The sequence below is a fragment of the Dendrobium catenatum genome, unplaced genomic scaffold (assembly GCF_001605985.2).
Source record: "Dendrobium catenatum unplaced genomic scaffold, ASM160598v2 fragScaff_scaffold_665, whole genome shotgun sequence".
NCBI classification, from domain to species: Eukaryota; Viridiplantae; Streptophyta; class Magnoliopsida; order Asparagales; family Orchidaceae; genus Dendrobium; species Dendrobium catenatum.
In genome coordinates this window covers 790,665-814,970 of record NW_021319127.1, presented here as the reverse complement: position 1 = coordinate 814,970, position 24,306 = coordinate 790,665, and the positions used below count along the sequence as shown (strand labels likewise).

Here is a 24,306-nt window from a genome sequence, read left to right as displayed (position 1 = left end):
AGGGGTCAGGTTCTTCGAGCCAAGGGTTATGGTGTCTTCTCTTGAGGTGGAAGAGGAAGTGATTGGGTGAAAAAGATAAGTAAATCAAGAATCACAAACCTTACACTTCCCCTAGAACTCACAAAGAGATCTAATAGCTTTCTCCTTAAGAACTCACAAAGAGATCTAGAGGAGTTTTGGAACTCACAAAAAGATCACTAAGAAAAACTTTTCATTTATCACTAATAATCATACATGATAAGAAAGCCATATATATAGGCTTCCAAAAGACAACTAATACAAAAGATTAAAATGCCCCTTGGGCTACAATAGCGACCAACTACCCATAAGGGCAAAAATGAAAAACTGAAATAGAAATGCGTAATACATAAAATGCTAATACAAATAAGCATAAAAAATAAAGACTCTCCATCATGGCCATCGATCTCCTATGTCGTCTCTGATAAACGCGTCGAAATCTCCTGTCGATGTCCCCATCAATATATATATATATTAAAAAACTAAACTTAATTTGGAAATAATCATCTACTCCATTAAAAAAAAAAGAATATAAAAGGCTTAACTGAACAAATAGCAAGTGCCCCTGATGGGGACATCAGATCGTGGAAGGTTTATCAGAGACGTGGCCGTCGATCTACGGCCACGATCGAGTATTTGTATTTCTGAGTCCTTTTATTATTTCAGTATTTATGTATTTTCTATTTACTTATTGCTATTGTGGTCTTTTCATTTGTACCCCTTTAATGGGATGTATCATGTATGAGCCCAAAGGGCAAGTGAGTCTTTTATTTCTTTGAATCCATTGTACTTGGCTATATATAGCCCTTTGCTTATTGTTTAATGGTAATGAATATTTGCTTATTAAAATTTCTTCTTGCATGAGCATTGAGAGCTTGAGAGTTCTAATGGAGAGAGTTTCCTAGGAGAGGAAGAAGATTTGCGCAATACCCACCAACCTTGGAGACGACCGGGTTCGTGGTTTTCTCTTTGTATTTTGCTTCTCCATCATCACCACCCCTCATTCGTTTTCATTGCTTCAAACGCCACCACCCAAATTCCCCTCCTCCCCCACAATAAACTCCACAAAATCCTCCCTACAGCCGCCGGCCACCCCACCTGAGTCCCCAACCTGCCGGCTCCAATAATCCCACTGCCGGTTCATCCCACTCCCTCTTCTCCAATCAAGTCCATTGCCTAATTGGGATTGAGTAATTTTTTGACAGAATTTTAAATTCAAAATTATCTATTTGAAATTTAAAATCTTTCCTAAAATACTAAATCTAATTTAGGAAAGTTCCTAAATTAAATCCATTTGAATTGGGTTTAATTAAAAACTTTCCTCTTTACTAAACCCAATTAAGAAACCCCTAATTCCTCTCAATAATTGCCCCCATAGACACCCAAGTTTGTTTCCTCTTCAAGTGCAAGAGAAACTTCTTTCTCTTTGCCACCATTCAAGAGGCCTACCAAGTGCTAAGAAGATTTTGCATTCAAGCATCCATGAATGGCGGATCCGGAGACTGAGTACGGGATAACTTAGGACGAAGACGGCTTCACCGACATCCTACGATCCACCTTCTTCGACGTGAATCTGGAGATTGACTACACCGTTGAAGACTACTTAGAGAGGATCCTAGACGCTTTGGTGGAAGCTATCGACGAGCACTTCGAAGGAATCGAGTGGAGGATCTCCACCTCTCCCTAACGAAGGTTTCTCTTTTCCCTTGCATCTTATTCCTTTTAGTCTAAACTCTCCTTAGTTTGATTGCAGTCACGACGAACTCTTCCGCCTTGCTCTTGCTTAAGCTTAGTAATCGTAGGAATTGAGTGCACCTTGATGCATCCTAATTTTCATTGTTAGACTAGGGATTATTTTGAAGATTACTACTATTTGTTGTGTTATTTTTCTTATTTATTTTGGAAGCTTCAAAACTCTCATTATGTGATTTAAGCCTAATCGGATAACCACTGATTGTTTTATTTCATTGCTCGAATTTGCCCGTAACTTTATTCTTGAATTATTCTAATCATAAGTTGTGCAAATCCAAATGAATTAAGCATCGCATATGTAGTTCTGCATCAGCCCCTATAAGCAAGTTTTCTCATTATGTGCTATTACTTCATTATAAGCGCACCTCTTATACTGTACTATTTTAATTATAATAACGATGTGCCAAAAATTGCTGTAGTAATATTAATTCAAACATGAATCTTTAGAAATACCTATCAGGAATACATTAATTGGAATTTATCCAAAGCTTAAAAGGTTTGTTTGAATTGAAATGGAAGATACGCAATGAATCTCCAATCATTGATTTAAACTTTTCTAGTTTTTTTTTTCATATTTAAGTTCTAAATATTAAAACATATTGCCAAAAAGGCTTAATCAAATTATCACAAACATATTCGACATGCGATCCCAAGATTTTTATGAAGTGGAGGACATGAAATGAAATAAAACCCCAAATTTTAGTAATTCCATTATAAAGTTCCAATCATTGATTTAAGCTTTTCAACCTTTTTTTTAATTTCATTTGAATCAAATTCCTAGCATTCAAACACAACTGAAAGGCATAAACATATCAGCATTCCTGTATTGGGACGTGGGAACCATGATTTTGAAATCGGATCCAAAGACATAATGGGAAATATTTTTAAAACTCAGAAGGGAGGCGGTCATAGCTTTTGCAATGCATTATATGCATCAAATAGGAAGGGTGGATCCAACCCTGCTGGGAATGTCAACATAAAAATTAAACACACTTCTAGGACTAGAAAACTTAAGTCTTTGCAAATGCGAACCTCAGTAGCTCTTCTTCGTGAGATTTTCTGCTAGGTGTCTGACGTCTGTAAAGGCAGTTAAATTTCTTTATGAATACACAACAAAACTCATTTTAAGAGAATGCTTGGATAAGAATTTGAAAATATCAAACCGGCAAATAACTATCTTGAAGATATGGAGACACTTCGTAGAGAGATTATACACAGCATCAGCAGCGTGCTCTTTCCTGAACAAATAAACTACAGGATAACCGAGAAGCCACCTGAAGCAATTGTAACACATGTAAATTTATTCCAAGAAGCAAAAGAAAAGAAGACTCATAAATCTCTGCCTGAAATAAAATGTGATTGGTAAACGTGTACAATACTGGTCCAGAGACGCGGACGGAGAACAAACTTCTCTACAGCTATCAGAACTTCTTATAATTGAAAATAAAACATTTTTAGGTTATAAAAGCGTCTTCCTATGCTAAAGAGTTCATATTCTTAAAAAAAATGTGTAAGCAAAGACGCCCAACAGCTACGCGCCTAAAATCCTATGCAAACTTCTTATAAATAAATTATTTTTACACAATTTCTATGTAGTTGGCTTTCCAATGCGATGTAAACGGACAAGATTAAGCAAAAAATAATTATTAATCAGTGTGGGCTCTGAATATTCGGCCCCGGCCTCCACCCGCTTTGATTTTCTTCGTTCGAGAGGAGTTTTAACGAATTTCAGTTTCGGGTAAATTTTGGAAGACAGATGGATTTGGAGATAAGACACTACCCAAAGATTTCGCCCTCATTTTGTGAGGACTTTATTATGATTTGAGTTTTGGTTTCATATAGGCGCAAGCTCCTATAGTTAATTAACCCTCCCGATAACAAGAGAGAACTTTCGATTAAGGCTAGTCATCAATCAGATATGTCGTAACTTTAGATACGCGGTATTCGACATATAGTAGGAACATTGGGCTTGGATTTGAAATTTGGAAAGTTGGAAGATTTGATATTTAAAATGAAAATTTCACCATCTTGCACTTAAAGCGGATGGTGGGGGAATGGATGATGAACCCGATCAAGATCCCATGGTTCCGTCGTCCCGGGCCATCGTTATCCCTAGTCTACTTAGTCAAAGGAGGTAGTCGACCCAACCTGATAGAAGGATCCATGTCGTCAGCCATGGGTTGCTTCGCCCAAGGGAACCTTGTAGACCTGGGGGTAGTGTTTGTCAAAGGGGACAAATTTGAATACACCCTAGCAAACAGAGGTCTTTATGTCCTATCGATCATATCCTATTTATTCATATCTCAAGAATTTGATGCCACTAAGGAACGTATTGGCTATGGTCATAACCGATATCTCGTGGTGCCATTTGGCAGCAAAATCACTCGGATCAGAGAGCCCCCGGGTCATAACTGTTTATCCTGCGGTGTCATTTGGCGGCAAAATCGTCAGTCAGATGACACGTACCACGTCCTTATTGGCAGAAGATTGTTTGAGAATGAATCCTAATGATACTTTTGACTAGGCATTAGCTCCAAGTGAGCTAAAGTTACATTCAAATTTGTTCACCTCGACAAACTGTTGCGAAGGGTGGATGTATTTTTCTTTGATTGCTTGGATGGTTGGATTTCAGTTTTAAATATCTTGATTTTGATATTTTTTTAGGATTTTCGGATATTCGGATTATCTTTTGAAATAGTTGAGATTAACCCCTCTGGTTGATATTTTCGTTCAACGCAGCCATCAGTGGGGTATTTTCATTTATGGACCTTATCGACTCTATCGAGTTGTTGATAGAAGATCAGATTCATTATAGGTTTTGTGCCTTTATTAGTGAATTACCATTGTTATAGGCCTTAAAGGCCTAATATGAATATATTAAGATAAATATATTGGTCGTTGCAATCGTATATTTGTTTGATGGTTCGAACCCTGTCGACTCCTATTGATTCGCATATAAGGATCGGGTCTATTGATTCGCATATAAGGATCGGGTTCGAACGTGAATTCACTTATTGATCCGCGCAGCATCCCTAAACGTCACGTGTGTACCAATAACACGCTCGCTAGGGCCCACGCGGGTATATGATTTTATCGATGAATCTTCCTTATAAAGGGCCTTGAAGGCCTAATATGAATGTATAAAATAAATATCCCGGTCGACCTCATGATCGCATATTTATTTAATTGTTCGAATCGTATCGAGAAGGATCAGGTTCGAACTTAGATTCATAATTTAGCCTGCGTAGCATCCCTAGACGTCACGTGTATATCTATAACATGCTTGCCGGGGCCCATGCAGGTATTTGGGGGTATTTTATAATTATTTGCTAAACCTTGTCAACTCCTACTTAATTGCTTAGGAGAATCAGGTTCAAACTTATTGACCCGCGCAACATCCATAGAAGTCACATGTGTTTCTACAACATGCACGTCGCGGCCCATGCGGGTTTTGATTATGATTGCCCCTTTTGTGTACCTATATGTATACAAATTATGGTGTATGTGCAGGGGGCATTTTTGGGCATAAGATAAATCTCCTACGGCAGCCCGCAAAATCTTGCGCTTGTCATAGCCTCTTTGACATATGCGCAGGAACTGTTGATTTTTCGATGCTTGTTTTTAACTTTATCAAACTTCACTGCTTGAATTTCCAATCCATTTGCATTCTGAATCCTTCTACAAATTCTTTATGAATACTCAGATATAAACACCGATTTACGATGTCTACCCTTTAACAGCCCAGACCAGAAATTAGGAAGATATTTATCAGATAAGGAGATGCGTTCTCACCTGCTAAGATGTTATCTCTTGAATATATTTCTCCACTTAGTGGAGCCTTCATGAGGATGGAGCAAGGGACGGTTTTGATGCAACCGATCAAGCATATGAAATAGATAGGAGAAGCCCCAACCAAGAAACAAATGGGTAATGCTACTACTTGTACTCTCAATACTACTATCAAGAACAATATCCTCTTTTACAAGCATCAAAAGTTTCTCTTCTCCTTGTTATTAAATACCTTCAGAGCATCAGCCTTCTTTGCCATAATCATGCTGGTCTCGATTTGCTCGTATATGTCCACCCTGAATCTTTGTTGAGGAAAATCATCAAGCATATCATTAAGGGAAACATTCTTTAGATCTACTTAGTATTGTTCTAATTGAACGATGGGGAATGAAACTGGGGCCCAATACTCTAAGAACTTGGATGGGTCAATTTTGTACCATAGTTTGTAGGTAACTCACTAAATCTCTTACAGTTCCTTTTGCTTCTTATGAATGAAATATACCATATCATTCTTGTAAAAGTGTCTCCAATGCCAAATCATGTCTCTTTCAGTCTTCTTGTTGTTTGCAAATGACCTCCTTCCTCGTATAGAGGAACTTATGTATTTGTACAAGCGTCAAGCTCGTGTTCATTATATATCTTCATTTATAGGAGAAAGGTTCATTCATCAACAAACTGTATCGCATATATTTGAACAAAGTATTGTCATTTGTAGGCAATATTACTATGCATGTTTGCAATCAAGCAACTTTGACTGTATGCAAACTGCATTTTATTTTGAACCTCTTGAATACACATTGACTAATAAGTCATTGCATTTGTTGTTTGCAAGGGATCGGTGTATTCTTCCACAAGGGAATTGATCTTGATTGTCGGGGCGTCGTTGCATCTTCCATGATATTTATTAGTTAATGTTTGTGCATGAATCATGTCATATATCATGGGTCATTTGTTGACTTTGAAGAGAACTCATATCTCATGTGGTAGATTCACATACTGATGTTTGTATGATGATCATTTGATATTTCATTGAAACCCTGCTATTAATTATAGACGCATCATTGCATCTCCCATTTCATTATGAGCATGTCAGACTAAACTCTAGTTCATTGTTTGACATCTTTGAGTTTATCTTTTATAATCACTCAAGTTGAACTCCTTATGAATCAATCGAGTTCTGTGTCATTTTCAAGTTCCATGCAAGTTTAAGTCCACATCAGGTCCTTTTCATTTGTTCACTTGGGTTCAAGTTATGACATCTTCCTTTGCATTTGCTTGAATATGAGTCCAAGTGATCCAAGTTGCAGTTGTCCAAATCTTGTTCAGGTCCCTTGTGATTTGACTCAAGTCATTGCTTGAGTTCAAATTGTACTCACTTGATATTCAAATCAAGCTCAAGTTAAGCCCGATGTCATTTAGTTCTAATTAAATTTTCAAAACATTTGAATTCGGCTCACACTCAATTTGTAAGTTCACTTGAGTCCAACTCACGTTCTTATGATTGTAGTTCTTCTTAGTTAATTTTGAGTTAAAGTTCTTTATAGTCAAGTTTGAATTCAAGTATTTTATTTAATCACTCGAGTTTGCATTTAGTCCATAAGTCCTTTGTAATTTCTCCAAGTCCTTGTATGCTTCAGGCAAAATTTTGGCAGCCTCCTGACGTCTCTCCCGTTTAGGGAAAAAACCAAAAGGCAACCTTCCCCTCATCGCTACTTGAGCGCTTCAGAAAAGTGTTAAACAACACCGTGGTTGCATTTTTTTTAATCCCTGCCCGCTACATGAGTGTTTAAGGATCTTCAAATACCTGTTGAGAAGAGCACAAGGATTTTCCCACATGTGGGTACTTAATTTTGTTCCCCTCACGCTACATGAGCTGTCCGGGGATTACCTACCTCGTTGAAAGCGTCGTGCCGGTTTCCCTCCCTACTACGCTACGTGAGTGTGTAGGGGGTTTGCCGGCTCGTCGCAAGCCACAAGAGCAGGATTTAAGTTAGAAAAATTATACCTTTATAACGAATGATGATGACGGCAGGATGCACAAAGTCTCTTCCTTTTTTTTTTTTGAAACATTACCCTCTTTTTTTTTTGACAAATAACAATAATATCATTATTACAGGAAATGATAATATTTAGTGATGTAGTTAATAGCAACAATTATCAGTAGCGTTAATAATAATATTCATTAATAACATTAACGCTGATTATTATTAATGATGATAATGATAACTATCAATATCACATTGCATTGGAAACCAATTCCATTAATCAACAATGATGCAAGACTAATAATAATAAAAATATACACATATACCTTAATCCTCTATTTTTTTTTAACTAAATTGAGATTGGGTTAGGAGCTGATTAAGGTCGACACAATGAATAAAGGGGCGGCTAGGTGAGTTGAATGGAGGTCAGTTCAATGGATCGTAAGAAGCGGCAGATAGAGAAGGGGTTGGGCAGCTATGAGAGGGGGTCCACTGTAGGAGGTCAAGGTTGGCCCCTCTCTCTCTCTCTCTCTCTCTCTCTCTCTCTCTCTCTCTCTCTCTCTCTCACTCATCTATAAATCAAAGAAAATGGGAGATGGAGGTTTCAGGTAGGAGAGATGGGCGTCGGGTATGAAGTTCGGGAGCAGATAGCAAGAGTTTTGCGGCTCCTTGGGGATTTCGAGTGGGGCTGCTTGCGGACAGCTAGGACAGAGGAGATCGGCCACGGGTAAGGGTTCTCGTTCGGCTACAGCAGGATGAGATCAGGTTAAGGTAGAAGAAAGGTTCTTCTCTCTCTCTCTCTCTCTCTCTCTGGGCCGACGAAAGCAAGGGGATCGGTATGGAGGGAGATCGACAAAAGCTTGTGGGATTTTATAGAGAGCTGGAGTGTGGTAGAGTTGAAGGGAAGGAACGAATGATTCATTTTAGTCGGTTATTTAACGATGCACATGGGAGGGAGAAGGATCGAGGAGCATTCACAAGATTTAAGCAAAAATCCCGGAGCGGCGTCAGATGAATGGTGACATAGCGGGATTTGAGCAGGATTTGTGGGATCTGGTAGAGGTTGATAATTTTCATGCATTTTTTGTTTCTTTTGGCTATTATACAGAGGTCAACAATCAGTTCTTCAAATTTATATGGGAATAAGCCAATAATTCTCAAAACATTATATCATAATTTCATGAATCATGAAGGATGACCGCATCTTGCACACTAGTGGGTGTGGTCAAATGGAAAGATGATTCCCCCAGTGTTCAAAGTGACACAGATTCTACTGTGATTTCCTCAAAGCTTATGTTAGACCAATCCAAGAGGGACCATTCCAACCTGTTCATAAGGGACCGGCCAAATTCTATGCCAGGCGGAAGCCTGGTCCACCCAGGGGAGTTCCACCCACCCTTGGGGTGGGGCCAATTACTTAATGAAGAGATAGGAGGGGCGATTTAGGAGGGGAATTCAATTTGAGGGCCGTTTGTATAATTTTGCTTGTTTAGTTTGTTTTAAATAGGATTGTTTACTATAGGGTTAGGTTTATATTATGTTTTGCCTGAATTTAATTTGTTCTAGGTTATTGGGGCTCTAACCGGCAGCTATGAATTTGGGAGAGCCGGAGATTTTCCTCTCCAATTGATGATCTCCATTGGGGAAATGGGGGAGGGCTATTTGAGTTTTAATTTTTTTTTAAGTATTTGCTTTTTATTGTTTGTTTTAGGTAGTTGATTTACCCACGGGTTAAAGTTATATTTTTGTATGCAGAATTTTGTGAAATTTTGTTGTCCACAGTTTTTTTTAGAGATTCCAGTGGCCCCTTGGATTTGGGAGAGAAAATTCTCTTCTCGAAAGAAGACCATTGTATGCTTGTTCGTGTTTCTTTTCATATCAAGAAAATATGTGGGTTTGCTGAATTTTACTATTTGTTCGCCTATTTTGGTGCTCAAGTCCTTATCAAATTGGTATTAGAGCAATTAATTGAGACCGATGGCCAAGAAAAGAGTTGAGGTGTTGAAAGGAAAGTTGGAGGGGGGAAGGAGGGCAGCTGCGAACGGATGTAAGATCTTTAAATGAATGCCTTTAGGCGATGGAAGAAAGACTTTCTAACCAAGAGGGCGTGATGAAGAATATATTAGGGCTTCACACTCAACCGACAATATTAGAGGCAAGGGCACCATTGACGTGTGGGAAACCCTAATATAAGGATGATGAAGGAGGATGGGATGCAGAAATTTTGAAGGAAGAAGAAGAGATGCCACCTTCGGAGACACTTCCAAGGAGGGGAAAGGTGGTATGGATTTTTGATGGAGTTGTAGAGTTTAGAAAAAGATTGGGAAAAGATAGAAGCACCATACATGGTTCAGCCACTCCTACAACAGAATTGAGAAGTGTTCCAGCCAGTTCAAGGGTTGCCTCCTCTACGGGAACATGAGCAAGCTATCATTTAGAAGGAAGGAATCTCACACATCAGTGTTCGTCCGCACTATTCTCTCCAACTTTAAAATGATGAGATCAAGAGATTGATCAAGGAGATGTTGGAGGCAGGGATCATTTGACCTAGTGATAGTCCATTTTTTTAGTCTTGTGTTATTAATCAAATGCTTCAGCAGCAGTTTCCTTCATTCAAACTTAAGGGCAAAGTGACACTTTAAGAAGGGTGTATTGATAGGCTAACTGATTTGATTGGGAGGGAATTAAAAATTTTTCTAAACAAGAGGGAGCTGTTTAGAAAGGTTCTTAATCAAAGGGGATTAATTATGAAATATTTCATAACTGAAGAGGGTAGATTTGAGGGTTGATTTGAAGGAGACTAATTATGAAATATTTTTTAATTGGAGAGGGCAAATTTGGGGGCTGATTTGAAGAGGATTAATTAGGAAATATTTTCTAATTAACGAGGGCAAATTTGAGGGCGGATTTAGTGGTTGAATAATTAGGAAATATTTCCTAATTAAATATGACAAATTTTGTGTGTGTGTGTGTGGGGGGGGGGGGGGGGTTTGGGGGGGGGGGGGGGGGGGGTTGATTTGAGGGCTGATTTGGGAGAAAAATAATTAAGAAAATAGGACAGATTTGGGAAGAAATTGGGGGAGGGTTGTTTGGATATTTACTAATTATTGTTTACTTTAAGCAGTTGATTTACCCTAGGATTAGGATTATTTTTTTTTATACAGAATATTATGAGTTTTTGTTGTTCACAATTTTTGTGGGGATTGTACCACGTATAGAATTTGGGAGAGAAGGACCATTATATCTTGCTTCTTCGTTTTTCTTTTCTTATCAATAAAATATATTGGTTTGCTGAATTTTACTATTTGATCACAGATTTTGGCACTCAAATCCTATCAGTTTACCTTAGCACAAAAAAGAGGAGAATGAAATGTTTACTAAATTGGATTGGATTTCTTTTTCTTGCAAGTACAGTGAGTGTGCCCACGTGTACATTGAGTAAAAAGCCTGCTCTTGAGGTGATGAAAGGTGTTGGATCTGTTATGATTAACAAGTACAGTGAGTGTACCGACGTGTAAGATATTATGATGGAAATGAATATATTGACATGGCGGAGACCTTGTGCCAAAAGCCTGCTCTTGATACTTTTAGATTGGATCCCAAAATGCCCTCACTGAATGAGATTGTTGCCAAGCAGACGGCCCAACTGCTGGAGCAGCAGCAATGACTTTCTGTTCATGACCTTGCAACAAGATTCGAGAAGGGTTTAGCAATAGCTGCATGAATTCAGTGGTGGTGAGCCACAACAGCATTATGAATACCATCAAAGGCCTAGCAAATAGAGAAAGAGTATAATTAAATGTTTATAACTAATAACACAAAATCTTCTTTGAAATTTTAGAGAACGTCACTTTAATTGGGTGACAAATACTAAAGACCAATAGTGTCAAGCTCACCATACAAGTTGCAATCTATTTTGCAAGTATAATTCAACTTCTAAATAACAAACGATTGTGGGGAATATGGCTTAATAGTAAAGCTATGGTGTGAGGGGATCCTTTGGATCATGATAATGCACTTGCAAAGGTGGACATGATACATCCCTGGGCAACAATTGAGAGGTATTGTAAGAGATGTGACGATCTACCTATGAGTTACAATGCAAAATCTACAATGAACATTAAGGAATTGTCATTTCAATTGGAGTGTAAATGTCATCAAGTAGGCTCTTCATACAAGATTTGAGTCATCTTCCTATGACAATGGGAGACATGCAATATTCAACATGGCTCATTTACATGCAGCAATCAAAGGATCGGTGATAAGTAATTTTTGCATACCACTTGCTTGCAAGTGGTAAGTAGTGAAGGTTATGGAGAACTTATGCTGAAGCTTTGGCTTGTATGATTTGTTATTTTACCCACAAGCACCAATCAATATAAATGTGACAAATAATGGAGAGAAGAAATATGAAAGTTTTGCTTACATAAGCTGATATACTAAACTCCTACAAGCAACGAGACTAAAGGGGATACTTAAGAAAGAAGAATGAAGGGCATACAAGATGTAAAAATACACTTTGTTCACAGGTGATGTAGGCAAGGGGAGGGGGGGGGGGGAAACTCAAACCCAAAATAAGTTTGTTTTGACTTCCCTTGAGCTTACTAGTTCAATAAATTTTGAGCTGGAATTTAGCTCATTTATGAGCTGGTTTTTAGTTCATTTATTGAACTAAAGGTTAGCTCATTATTAGCTAGGTTTTACTTCATTAGTTATCTTAATTGTATAATTTTATTTAATTTTTATCTTAAATTAAAGTTTGTCCCTTGGGATTCCAAAATGGCTTTTGGAATCCCAAGGTTGTTTGTTTTCCCGTGCCTTGGCTCCTTGGCTTCCACGGGTTGGTTGTTTCCGTGCCTTGGCTCTTTGATTTCCACGGTGGGCTGCTGGTTTTCCGAGCTGGGGGCCTTCTCGTGGCTTTTGGCGCCTCGGTCCTGTGCGGTCTCTTTGGTTCCCGTGGCTGCTTCTTCGGTTCCTTGGCTGGTTTGTTTCCCATGAAAAGCTGGGGGCTTTTCCGTGGTTTGTGGTGCTTGGATTCCTGTGGGAATTCAATTAGTGTGGTTGTTTGTATTCCCCCTTTCATATCTATAAATATGAGGGGTTTTGTAATGTTTTAAAGAGAGTGATATATGAATTTTTGAAAAGAAATCTGCGGATTTTCTTGGAGGAGCTTGCAAGCTTTGTCCACCTTCTTCTTCCACCTCTTTGAGGAGACTTGCGAGTTCTTCTCCACCTTTCTTCTCGGGATTCTCACCTCTTTCGTCTCTCCACAAGTTTACGCCCCACCTGTTGTTGGAGAATTTTTGTATCCTCAAACGGATTGTATATTTTATAATCAAGTACGGCATAAGAACATGATATATTACCGCGAAGGGCAAAAATATCATTTCCTTATGGACTCAACTATAAAATTTACAATTATTAACAGAAATTCCCCCACTCGATGTTTGGTCGAGTGGTGTTTATTTATTTCTGGGGTACGGACGTCCGATAAGGGCAAGCCCCTATGGTTAATTACATCCCAAGTTTTGGCTTGGGAAAACTTTTGATTAAACTAGTGGGTTTCTTTCTTGGAAGTCATTTTAGACATTGGCTAAAGTTTGCTTTTTGTTTTAAAATCCATGAAAGTCTTGCTTAAAGGTTTTGGCCCTTTTAGGAATTTCAAGAAAGATGTTTGATCAACTTAGAATCAGATTTTTGGGAATGAAAGTCAAAAGAGGTGAATTATGAGCACTTAATTGTAATAACCTAAATTTCAGGTATGATTACAATTTTTTATTAAATTCTAATTATGATTAGCAATTAATTATTGGTAACAAATAGATTCTTGTTCTATTAATTAATAGGTTACTGTTAAAGAATTAAGTAATTAAAAGTTACAGTTAATATTAATAAACTATGGTTAATGTTTATACTACTGTTAATAAAATAAAAATAAATAAGTTATGTTAATTAAAATATGTTAATTAGGCCTCTAATAAGATTCCCGTACTCCACTAGCACTAATATTATATTAATTAATATTTGCTTACACTCAACCATTCCCAAACAATGCATGCAACGGTTCAGATGAATGGGAATGGATAAGCATTAGCATATATCAGAGAAACCGTAATCTACTATTCCATACAGTCCTTCAAGCAGCGGTTAGCAGGAGAATTTTTGTTTCGTGTGAAGCGAAGGTGGAGAGGAGCACTAGAGCGGAAACAGTACAGATTTTCATTTATGAAGAGTTGGCATATGACTCTGCTATGAAGAAGATATGGCATAGTGCACTGGGGGGATTCGGTAAGGTTGATTTTTATAGCAGAGTTGGCTAGGAATTTCAGTTCAGACAAGGAATTCCTGTACAGCAACAACAGTTAGAGCCGAAATTTCTGTGAGAGAAGAAATTACGGAAGTGTAGGAAACCAGAAGAAAATGCCTAGGAGGATTTCGGCACAGTCTCTGTAGCAGGAATAGGTTGAAGAATTCAGCATTTCCACTATGCATTGGAGAGGTTTGGCATGCCCAGAAAGTTTCAATGAACAATAGTGCTTGGAAGGATTTGGAACAAGAATAAAAAGGTAGAGTAGAGATATAATAGAAGAGAAAAGAAAGAAGGAAATTGAGGGAAGACGAAAGAGGTAAGCAAATTGTTAGTATGATAATGTTGTAGTTGTCTTTTAGATTTTTGTAAAGTTGATAATAGTTCCTAAAGCAAGCATATCAATTATCTTTTTTGGATTCATTAATTATATGCATAAGGGAGGTTTTGAAGTTACTTATAATCGTAGAAGAAGGCATGGTAGGGAATTGGAGTGGACGTCTCGGCAATAAGGTAAGTGATGCAACTATTTTTAAGAAATATATATACCTTATTATTAGATATGTACAATGTTTATAATGACACTTTGGAAAGTTATCATGAAAGTAAATGATTTGATTTTATGCATGTTTGATCAACCTTTTGTGAAAGGACTAGAAAAGATTATACTTACAAGTTTTCAATTATGATTAATCACTTACATAAATTAATTATGTGAGTTTAAATCAAGGTGTATTATGTTCATTTAAATATTTTTCTTATTGATAATGTTTTGAAAAGAGATCCTTTTCTTTATTTATTATGTGCATATTCATGTTATATAATGAAGGAATATGAAAGCATGCAGCAAGTCTAGTATGGATAATGAATATGGAAGGTGTACTAAATATCAATTTAAAAGTAAGATTTGGCTAAGATTTATGTATAACTTTATCAATACAGGTGGGGCAAAAGGGTCCTCATATATTAAACTGTTTGGTAAGTGGGGCAAAAGGGACCCCAAAGAAATGAAACCTGCAAAGCAGGTGGGGCAAAAGGGACCCCAAAGAGGCAAAAGGGACCTCTATGTAATTCAATGGCGATAATGTCAGGTATACCTGGGCTCCATTGAATATATTTATGAATGAGTAGCCAAATCTTTTAATGAGTAAAATTGATATTCAGTATGGATGTAAGAAGAATTTCTGGGTAATATCAAATGAGAATTATGAAGCTTACTCAAGTAGTATAACTTTTATTTATGTTTTCAATATTTTGAATTTTAGAATCATGCAATTTAAATGTTATTTCAAGTTGCATCACTTGTGGAGTCTCATAGTTCACCAGTAGTTTATTACTGGCTGTTGTTACAGGAAAGAGAAAAGAAAAGGCGAATGAAGACTAATCTGCAAGTATTTAAATTTTATGTTAATGTTTAGTTTATGTTTGAAGTTTACTTATAAGGTTAGTAAGCAATTTACATGTTGTACTACTTTGAGTTGGTTTGAATTTTCTTAGTGGCTCTGTAAATGTGTTTATTGAGATTTTAATTTGGAAGATGCTTCCGTTGAGATATAAATGGACTTATGATTAGATGTTTCATATGAACTTCTAAAAAGAAATAATAATTGTATTAAATATTTTTGAAAAGATAAATGTTTATGTGATGCATGTTACACTCAATGGTACTATTTAGGGGTACTGTGGGGTGTTACATTAATTCTGAGGGACACTCAGAGGTGCTCAAACTATCCTATGTTGGGCTTTACATTTTTTAACTCTAATTTTGGTTTAAGTTGACAGTTTTATTAGAATGTTGGGGCTTATATTCCTTCAACATATGTTGTAGGAATTGCCCAAAATGTGAGGGCTTATAGGGTGATTTGGAATCAACCCATGCCTCGGACCCTAAGACTAAGGTGAGGACTACTGATAGGTAGTGTCTCGAACCTAAATCTAACGAGTGCAAAGGGGCTTACAAACTACACCTCACAAGAGGTATAGCCTGCCCAACCTCTGGATTTATTGTCCCGCCTAGAAGGGACAACCAACTAACCCTCCTAATCGCTTTTAAAACTATGTCATCCGGTCTCAATGCAAATGTAGAGTGGGGAGATTGTTTTTATTTAGAAGGTAGGGCTTACAACTTGGCTTTGAGGCCAAGATGCCTAATTATGTGTGTATGCATATGCTGACTCACAAAGAAAAAGACTTTTTGTTATCTAATCCTTAAGTTGAGGCATTCTACATGTGACACACTTTGGCTATACATGATTGTTTTAAATTTTTGGAAAAACTTGACTCTTTGAAAGAGAGCCATGCAAATTTTCTTTTATTAGAAAATCATAGAGCCTAATTTCATTTTAGGTTGCTTACATTTTAAGAATGTAGAAAAATTACTTTTTATCCTAAGAGCCTACCGCAGTAGAGTCCAGGCCACGCCCACAGAAACAAAAAAAGAAACCTATGAAAGACATGTTGTTCTATTGCACACCCAATAAACAAACAACGCATGCTTTTATATATAAATAGAGTGCAATAAAAGTAAATAGAGTCCAAGTTATTACAAGTATGTTTGGCAGCTGAGTTGACTGTCATTATACAACCCAGTCAAATTTACAGACTCTATTTGTGGGGGTCTTCAAGCTTTAACCTTCAGAGAGGTCTTTGGGCTTCATCTCCAAAATGGTATATTCTCCTTCGATCCTCCCTTCTTTTCAATCAAGCCCCACAAGTGTTACATCCTAAACCTAATCAAATACATGATATGAAATAGGAAAAGACTCAAATCTGCAAAACAGAATTAGGAGGCAGTTTATATAATAAGCACATAATCATCCCAAAATTGGCCTAGCACTTAGAGTGCTAAGTGTTAGGCCCCTGCTTCTACCCTATTGGCCATGCCTCTTGGGGGGATTTTAAGCAGCGCCTGCAAGCAAACAACATTATGATAATCATGATTTAATTTGCCCCCTTTTGGACATGGCCACCTGCACAGAAAAGCATGTATATCTTTTTATACTAACCACTTAAGGGCAAGTGCCCACAACGCAGACAATCCAAAAGTCAATTACTCCACAACATCAATCGCATGCGCACACAAAGAAAAATCATAATCCTAGTATGCCTAAGGGGTTGTGCACCTAAGTGTGTGTGGCTTGTGTGGTATGTCACACTAAGGGTCTTCCTAAAGTTTAAGTCTAAGGAAGAAGTGCCCAACATGTGGCTTTTGAGCTAAATGTTGAGGGAAATTCTCCTTAGCTTTTGGAGCTAAGAAGATAAGTAGTAATCTGACATCTAGCTTTTGAGCTAAAGGTTGGAGGATTCTCTCTAGCTTTTGGAGCTAAAGAGAAAGAAAATCTCCTACAACTTTTGAGGTTGGAGAAGGATTGAGAGAATATGCAACTTATGGGTTACAAATTCATGAAGGTCTTTGGACATTTTGATGTCCAAAAGAGGGTTGCACCCTTCCAACTTGAGTTTGGAAGGATGAAGGGAAATAGGACTTGAATCCTATGCTTGGGGTGAAGTTACTTGTTGCTTTTGGTTCAACAAATAAGATAAATGGAATGAGATTAAACAACCCAACATGGATTGAGTACAAGAAAGTTCCATACAACTTTTGAGTTGTAGGAAGATTGAATTTCTCTACAATTTTGAGCTTGTAGAGAAGAGAGGAATGTGCAACTTAGGGGTTGCAACCTTTCGAACATCTCTTTGAACATTTGGTGTTTAAAGAGAGGGGTATACTCTCCTAACTTAGGTTTAGGAGAGTATAAGGGAAAGGAAAGTGAAGGAACCTATGGCTTTCGGCTAAGGTAAGGAATTCCTTAAGACTTGTGGAGTCTATAGGAGTGAAAGAGGATTTGTAACTTTAAGGTTACAAATCGGGAGGGATTATCATTGAACTTTTTATGTTCAATAAAGAGTATTTAGTTTGCTAGGTTTAGAATAAGCAAACATAAGAGAATTATGTATAGGTTTGGCCTATACATAAAGAATTCTTTGGACTTTTGAGTGTCCAAAGAGCGGAACATCCACCTAATCTAGGTTAGGAGAATAAAAGAAAGCTAGGAGTTTATCCCTTGCTCAATATGGGATTATCTGTTGAATTTAGTTCAACAAATAAGGGATTTAATATTGAACTATTTGTTGATTTCGACACAACAAATAGATGATTTGAAAGCTCCCCTACAATTTTGGCTTGTAGGAAAGAGAGAGGGAAATGCAACTCTTGGTTGCAAGTTAAGAACATTCTTTGAACACTTAGTGTCCAAAAGAGATGTACACATTCTCTTAATTTAGAGTTTTAGGAAAATGAGATGATTTTCCTACAACTTTTGGGTTGTAGAAAGGAAGAAATCATGTGCAACCTAGAGAATACACATTCATGAAAATTCATTAGGCTTTTAAGTGCTCAAAGAAAAGGATTCACTCACCTAACATGGGTTAGGAGAATGAGGGGGATTAGATATTTTCCTACAATTTTGAGTCGTAGGAGAAAGGGGATTAGGATTTGAATTCTAAGGCCGAGAAATCATTCATTGGTTTGGTGTTCCAATAAATAAATTGTTTGATAGATTTCCTACAACTTAGGGGTTGAATGAAGAAAATGTAACTTAGAGAGTTACAAAAATTCATAGAAGGCCTTTGAATATTTCTTATTCAAAGAGGGGTGATCATTTACTTAACTTTGAGTTAAGTGAATGGAGAAGAAAGACTAGGATTTAGGTCCTAAGCCTAAGCGAGATGTTCAATTGTTAAACTTAAGTTCAAACAATTGAGAGAAAGAACTTAGAGTTCGGTTCTAAGTTCAATAACCTCATGTGATAGTAAGTAGAAGTTTAGGAAAAGCTTCAAACTATTATACATGGGGGGAAGAAGTGGCATTTGTTTGTTGATCTTGCATTTCAACAAACAAAGAAGAGGAAATAACCTAGGATTGATCCTAGAATTAAAGGACTCATGCAATGATATGTTTAAAGCTTGGGGTGCTCCAAATACCATTGCATAAGAGATGTGATTTGCAGTTTTAGAACTACAAATTGAGAGGGTCATCTACCTATATAGGTTAGACAAATGAAATAGGCTAGATTCAGAATCCTAAGCCCAAAAAAATAATTCTTTCATTGATCTTAGTCTCAAAATGAAAGAAAGGGACAACTTAGATTTTTTGCTCTAAGCTACAAGATTTTCATATAATGATAGATTGAAATTTTAGGGAATTCCAACTCATCATGTATGAAGGGAGAAACATTCATTTGCTAACTTTGTGTTATTAGCAAATGAAATGGGGGAACTAGGATTTGATCCCAAAGTCTGCTAGTGCTCTTTAATTTCTTTAGAGGTGATTTGGAGAGATGAATTGCTTGTGGAATTTGTATCTACAAGCAAAGAGAGTTGAACTTAGGATTTTTGGAATCCTAAGTTAAGATTGTTCATGCAATGGAAAAATGACGCTTTGAGATGCTCCAAATTTTCATACATGAGGATGAGAAGACTACTAGAGAGCTTCCAACTCAATGAAAAGGTTCCCAAATCAATTTTAGCATGATTTGAGTAAGAAGGATTGGGGTGGACTTGCTCCTACGACTCTTCTAGAAAGACAACATATGGTGTCATCTAAGGGACCTAAAGACATAGGATGGAATGCCATTGAAATCCCTATGGATAGGCTCTAAGAATTAGTTTTCTAGAGTCTAAGGGAAACCTAGGGGTGAAGGCTTTCGATTGTCTTTTCGAAAGCTTTATCAAGTGCCTAAGTTATGTGTTAACACCCTTGACCGTCAACTTACAAACTACACTAAACATATCCAACAAACTTCCAACATATGATGGGGTGTGATCTATAAACACTTTGAAGCCATAGAACACCCCATCTTTGTTTTGCAATCATCCATGAGTTTGGTGGACATATTTATGATTTTGCAAATTGTAGGAATACAAGGGGTCGTAGCCATTGACATAGAGCGAACATTCAAAAGGCAATAACTCACACAAGCTCAATTTAGCATTTTTGAAATAAAAGCGCAATTAAAAAAAAAAGATTTCGCTTTCTCCCTAAATTTAGAGAAGTTCAAGGATGTGTTCCAATCAACCTTTTAGTTGTAGGATTTGCAACATGAGTCAAAAATGTTCATGGGCAATCCCACAACTACATAAAAAAAGGAATGATTGAAAAACATGCTTAAACATCTAGTAAATCTAGAGGGAATCGTGTATGTCATGGCGGTGTAAACCTATCACATGCATACTAATTTTGTCATAACATGCAAGTTTTAGGGGTATGTTAATGCATGCCACACTTAGATAATAGACCCTATGCTCCTACGTTTCATTTGACATCGAAAGAGTCACTAAACCTAGGATTTGGTTGTAGGTAAAGGTTCTAAACATAACATGAATGATATAACATGCAAAAAGGGGACATCGAACACCAATTCGATGCCCCATCGCTATGCCGCTATCTTTTTAGCTATCGCATGAGAGCAAATCATGTAAATTCACTTGATTTCCATGATTGAAACAAGTGGACAGCAAATATAGGATTTTAGGAGAGTGAAAATTGAAGTTTCTAAAGACCTAAGGTTCGGGGGCGTCAACCACACAACAATTGGCCTTTGGGGACCCTAGATTTCACCAAGTTTTAAAGATTTTACCACACCCGGGCTGTCCAAGCGCTCCTATCCAAGTTCCAAGCTTTGTCCAAGCTCCGCCTCAAGTTCCAATTGCTGTCCAAGCTCCGCTCCAAGTCGCTGCCCAAGGTGTTCTGGACGTCGCCACTGCTGTCCAAGCTACTCCGGAGGGTGAATTTGCTGTCCAAAGCACTCCGGACAGCAGTTTTCAGCATTTGAAAGCTCTCGGAAGCTGTATGGCTGCTGTCCAAGGCGATTTGAAGACTCCAAGCTGCTGTTTGGAGAATTTCGAAGCCTTCCCTTGCTGTTTGGAAGTCTCCAACAGCGTTCAAATTGCTACGAACTCTCCGGAGTTGGAAGAGGAAGGAGGAGAAGCCACTAACTTTGAGAAATAAAGCAAATGGAGGGCTTAACTTTTGATTTTCTTCCTTGGAATGAGAAGAAGATTTCAAGCCCTAAAACTCCCTTATCCCTTTCACCTAGAAAAGCCGCACACTTGCGGCTTTGGCTCGCTGGAAGGAGGGCGACGGGCAGCAGGGAAGAAGCCGAAGCCTTCAAGAGGTTCGGCCGACGGTTTCGCACGCAAGAGGAAGGGCGAACGGAAGCCTGGGCGTGGAAATCGCCCTCTCTCGCTCTCTCTCGTTTTCTCTGGGTCGGGACCGAAACGAAAAGGGGAGTCGAATGGCTCCCCATTGCTTCTCCCGCTCTTAGAGGCGCACGCAAGGAGCAGGTCCACCGCCTTAATGGCCCAATGTGGCCTCGTTGCTTGAAATGAGGGAAATTGTACTTGAGTACATTTCCTGGTGGATTTGACATGAAATTGGGTAAGATTTGAGATAAAATCTCAGCCCTAAGTTTGGATATTTGACTTGGGAAGTTGATTTAGCCCAACTCAGTCAATTGGGGCTGAAATTGACTTCAAATTGGGCTCGACCCGAACCGATTTGAGTCGATTTGGGTCCGACTTCATTCGATCGAGTCAATTTTGCGAAATTGACCTCAGATCGACGCCGAATTGGGCTCGACGGGGTTCGATTTAATTTGATTTGATTTTAATTTAATTAAATTTAATTTATTTTGACTAAAATAAATTTAATTAAATCAAATCGGGGTCTAATTTGGGTCGATTTTGCCTCGACGACGATCAATTGGATCGATCGAGCGCGATCGAGCCTAGTCGGGTTCGATCGGGGTCGAGTTGATGCAAAAATATTCGTCAACACCTGTATCCTTCTTCTTTAAGTAAAGCAAGTTTAGGGTGTCTTTTTATTAGAGTCAAGTTTGTAAGAGTTCAATTTCTTTAAGTCGTTGTTTGTAAGTCTTTTAATTTCTAAGTCTTTCTTTTATTTGAAATGTAAGGGTTTGTTCGTTTTATTACGTAGGAGTGTCCTTTTCTTTGGGTTGATACCCCTACTTTTGTGGGAAGAGGTCCTCGGGTCCCCCATCCCCCGGATTTTTGCCTGCATCAACAGGCAAGAGTGCTATGATTGCAAAACACACAAGCCCCTACAGGTCACTGTGTAGTATCCATTATACATTCAGCAAGCTATGGTTTTAGAGCAAGCATGAAAGAACTACAGAGAATGTAAGTGTCCATGAGCAATTGCAAGAGATTTACTAATGCACAATAGCTCGCTTATAAGAAACGACAAGTGGCTCATAGCGCAATGCTACGATTCACCTACAAGCAACACCAGAAGACATGTGTTTAGCACAACTTGCCCATATATGACAATGGATTGCTTGCAATATATACATCAGCCCTATTTACAAGCAACGATAACAAATATACCTACGACGTGATAGAGCTTCTACATACGAGAGAGAAGATTATGGCAGATGCAAATGCTTGTTAGCGATGATGAAGGATTCATCACATATATAATGGGGTTCCCGCAGGTGATGATCAGTAACAAACAGTAAAGGCTACAACATCTTTACAGTCAATAACCACGTAATAGAAATTAATATATTGGCCCATTGCAAGCAGAGGCAAAACACCTTTAGCCAATGTGAAGGACCTACAAGTTGTTGTAACAGGAACATTGTAGTACCTCTGCAATCATCTGATAGTAACAAAATACATCAATCATTTGCAAGCATACGCAGACGATATGTTGCAGATGTAAGCCCCTAAGAGCTACTGTAGGAAACCCGACTATGTACCCAATGTGCGGTCCACAAGCAAAACACAAGAGAGTTACGGCAGATACAAGCTTTCACGAGCTACTGCAGGAGACCCATCAAATATTCCAAGAATGCCCCTGCACATGCACTGTAATATATATACACATAGGTACACAAAAAGGGCAAGTGCAATTGTATACAAGAATGGGTCCTAACGAGCGTGTTATGGGTACATACGTAACATCTAGAGATGTTGCACGGGTCAATAAATGAACCACGGTTCAGCCCAATCCTTCTATATGGATGGATAGAAGAAGACACGGCTTGAATTATCAAACGGATATACGGTCAAGGCATCAACCAGAATATCTATTTTATACGTTTATATATGGCCTTCAAGGCCTATGAATAGAGAAATTCCATAATAAAATATAGAGCTTATGAAACCCTATCCTTTGTCGATAGCTCGACAGAGTCGACAATATTTAATCCATAAACAAAAATGACCCCAAACACCCCGATGATTGCCGTGTTGAATATAGAACTCAGCCAGAGGGATCAATTCCAAATAATTAAAATACCACCCAAATACCACAAAGTCCAAAATCTCAAAATCATTCAATTCTAAAATATTTAAAGTTGAAACAATCCATCAAATCACTTGAAGCAAAACCCATCCACCCTCCACTATAGTGTACCGGGATAGACAAATTAGAATTTAATGCTCACAAAGTGCTAATGCCTATTCAAAAGTATCACTAGGATCAATTCTCAAATAATTCCCTGCCAGTAAAGACGTGGTACGTGTTCTCTAACCGGCAGTTTTGCCGTCAAATGGCACTGCAAGATAAACGATTATGACCCGGGGCTCTCAGAACCAAGTGGTTTTGCCTCCAAATAGCACCACAAGATAACAATTATGGCCAGAGTCAATACGTTACTTAGTGGCATCAAATCCTTGAAATATGAATCAATAGGATATAATCGATAGGGCACAAAACCTTATGTCAGCTAAGGTGAATTCAAATTTGTCCCTTAGACAAACATCCACACTAGGTCTATAAGGTACCCTTGGACGATGCAACCCATGGCTGTCGACAAGGATCTTTCTGTCAGGTTGGGTCGACTACCTCTGACTAATTAGACTAGGGACTACGATGGTCCGGGATGACAGAACCATGGGATCTTGATAGGGTCCATCATCCATTCCCCCACCATCCGCTTTAAGTGACAGATGGTGAAATTTCCATTTTTAATATTAAATTTCAACATTCCTAAACCCATGCTGCTACTATATGTCAAATACATGTATCTCCTACGTATCTGATTGACAACTAGCCTTAATCAAAAGTCCTTTCTCGTTACTGGGAGGGGTAATTAACTATAAGGGCTTGCGCCTATAGGAAACCAGAACTCAGATCATAAAGTCCTCACAAAATAAGGGCGAAATCGTTGGGTAGTGTCGTATCTACAATCTCCATCTGCCTTCCCAAAATTTACCCCGGAATTTAATCAGTTAAAACTCCCCCCAGAAAAAGCAGCAGGGGAGGCCGGGGCCGATCTGAGCCTACAGTGTTTAAAACTTTTTAAAAACAACCAATTTACCACCTCCCTTGGGGTGCCTAAAGATAGTTAACTGAGGATTAACTTCCTACATCGAACTTTCAATTGGTAACAAAGAGATTCTCCCAAGTAGCATTTTAGAAAACTTTGA

At 38.1% G+C, this 24,306-nt stretch overlaps 1 protein-coding gene across 3 annotated transcripts in view; it reads right to left on the bottom strand.

The window, feature by feature from the left end:
- LOC110111314 overlaps window positions 1–24,306 on the bottom strand; it is a 60,919-nt gene that overhangs the window by 1,820 nt on the left and 34,793 nt on the right. Inside the window, exons 6-7 of one of the 3 annotated variants that reach the window (XM_020843122.2) lie at window positions 2,934–3,044; window positions 2,803–2,847 (exon numbers count right to left, since the gene is read on the bottom strand). The exons of 1 other annotated variant lie outside the window; for it this stretch is intronic. In XM_020843122.2, the coding sequence (XP_020698781.1) occupies window positions 2,803–2,847; window positions 2,934–3,044 (156 nt within the window). The remainder of the gene's footprint in view (window positions 1–2,802; window positions 2,848–2,933; window positions 3,045–24,306) is intronic. One more of the 3 variants, XM_020843123.2, reaches the window with a different exon arrangement.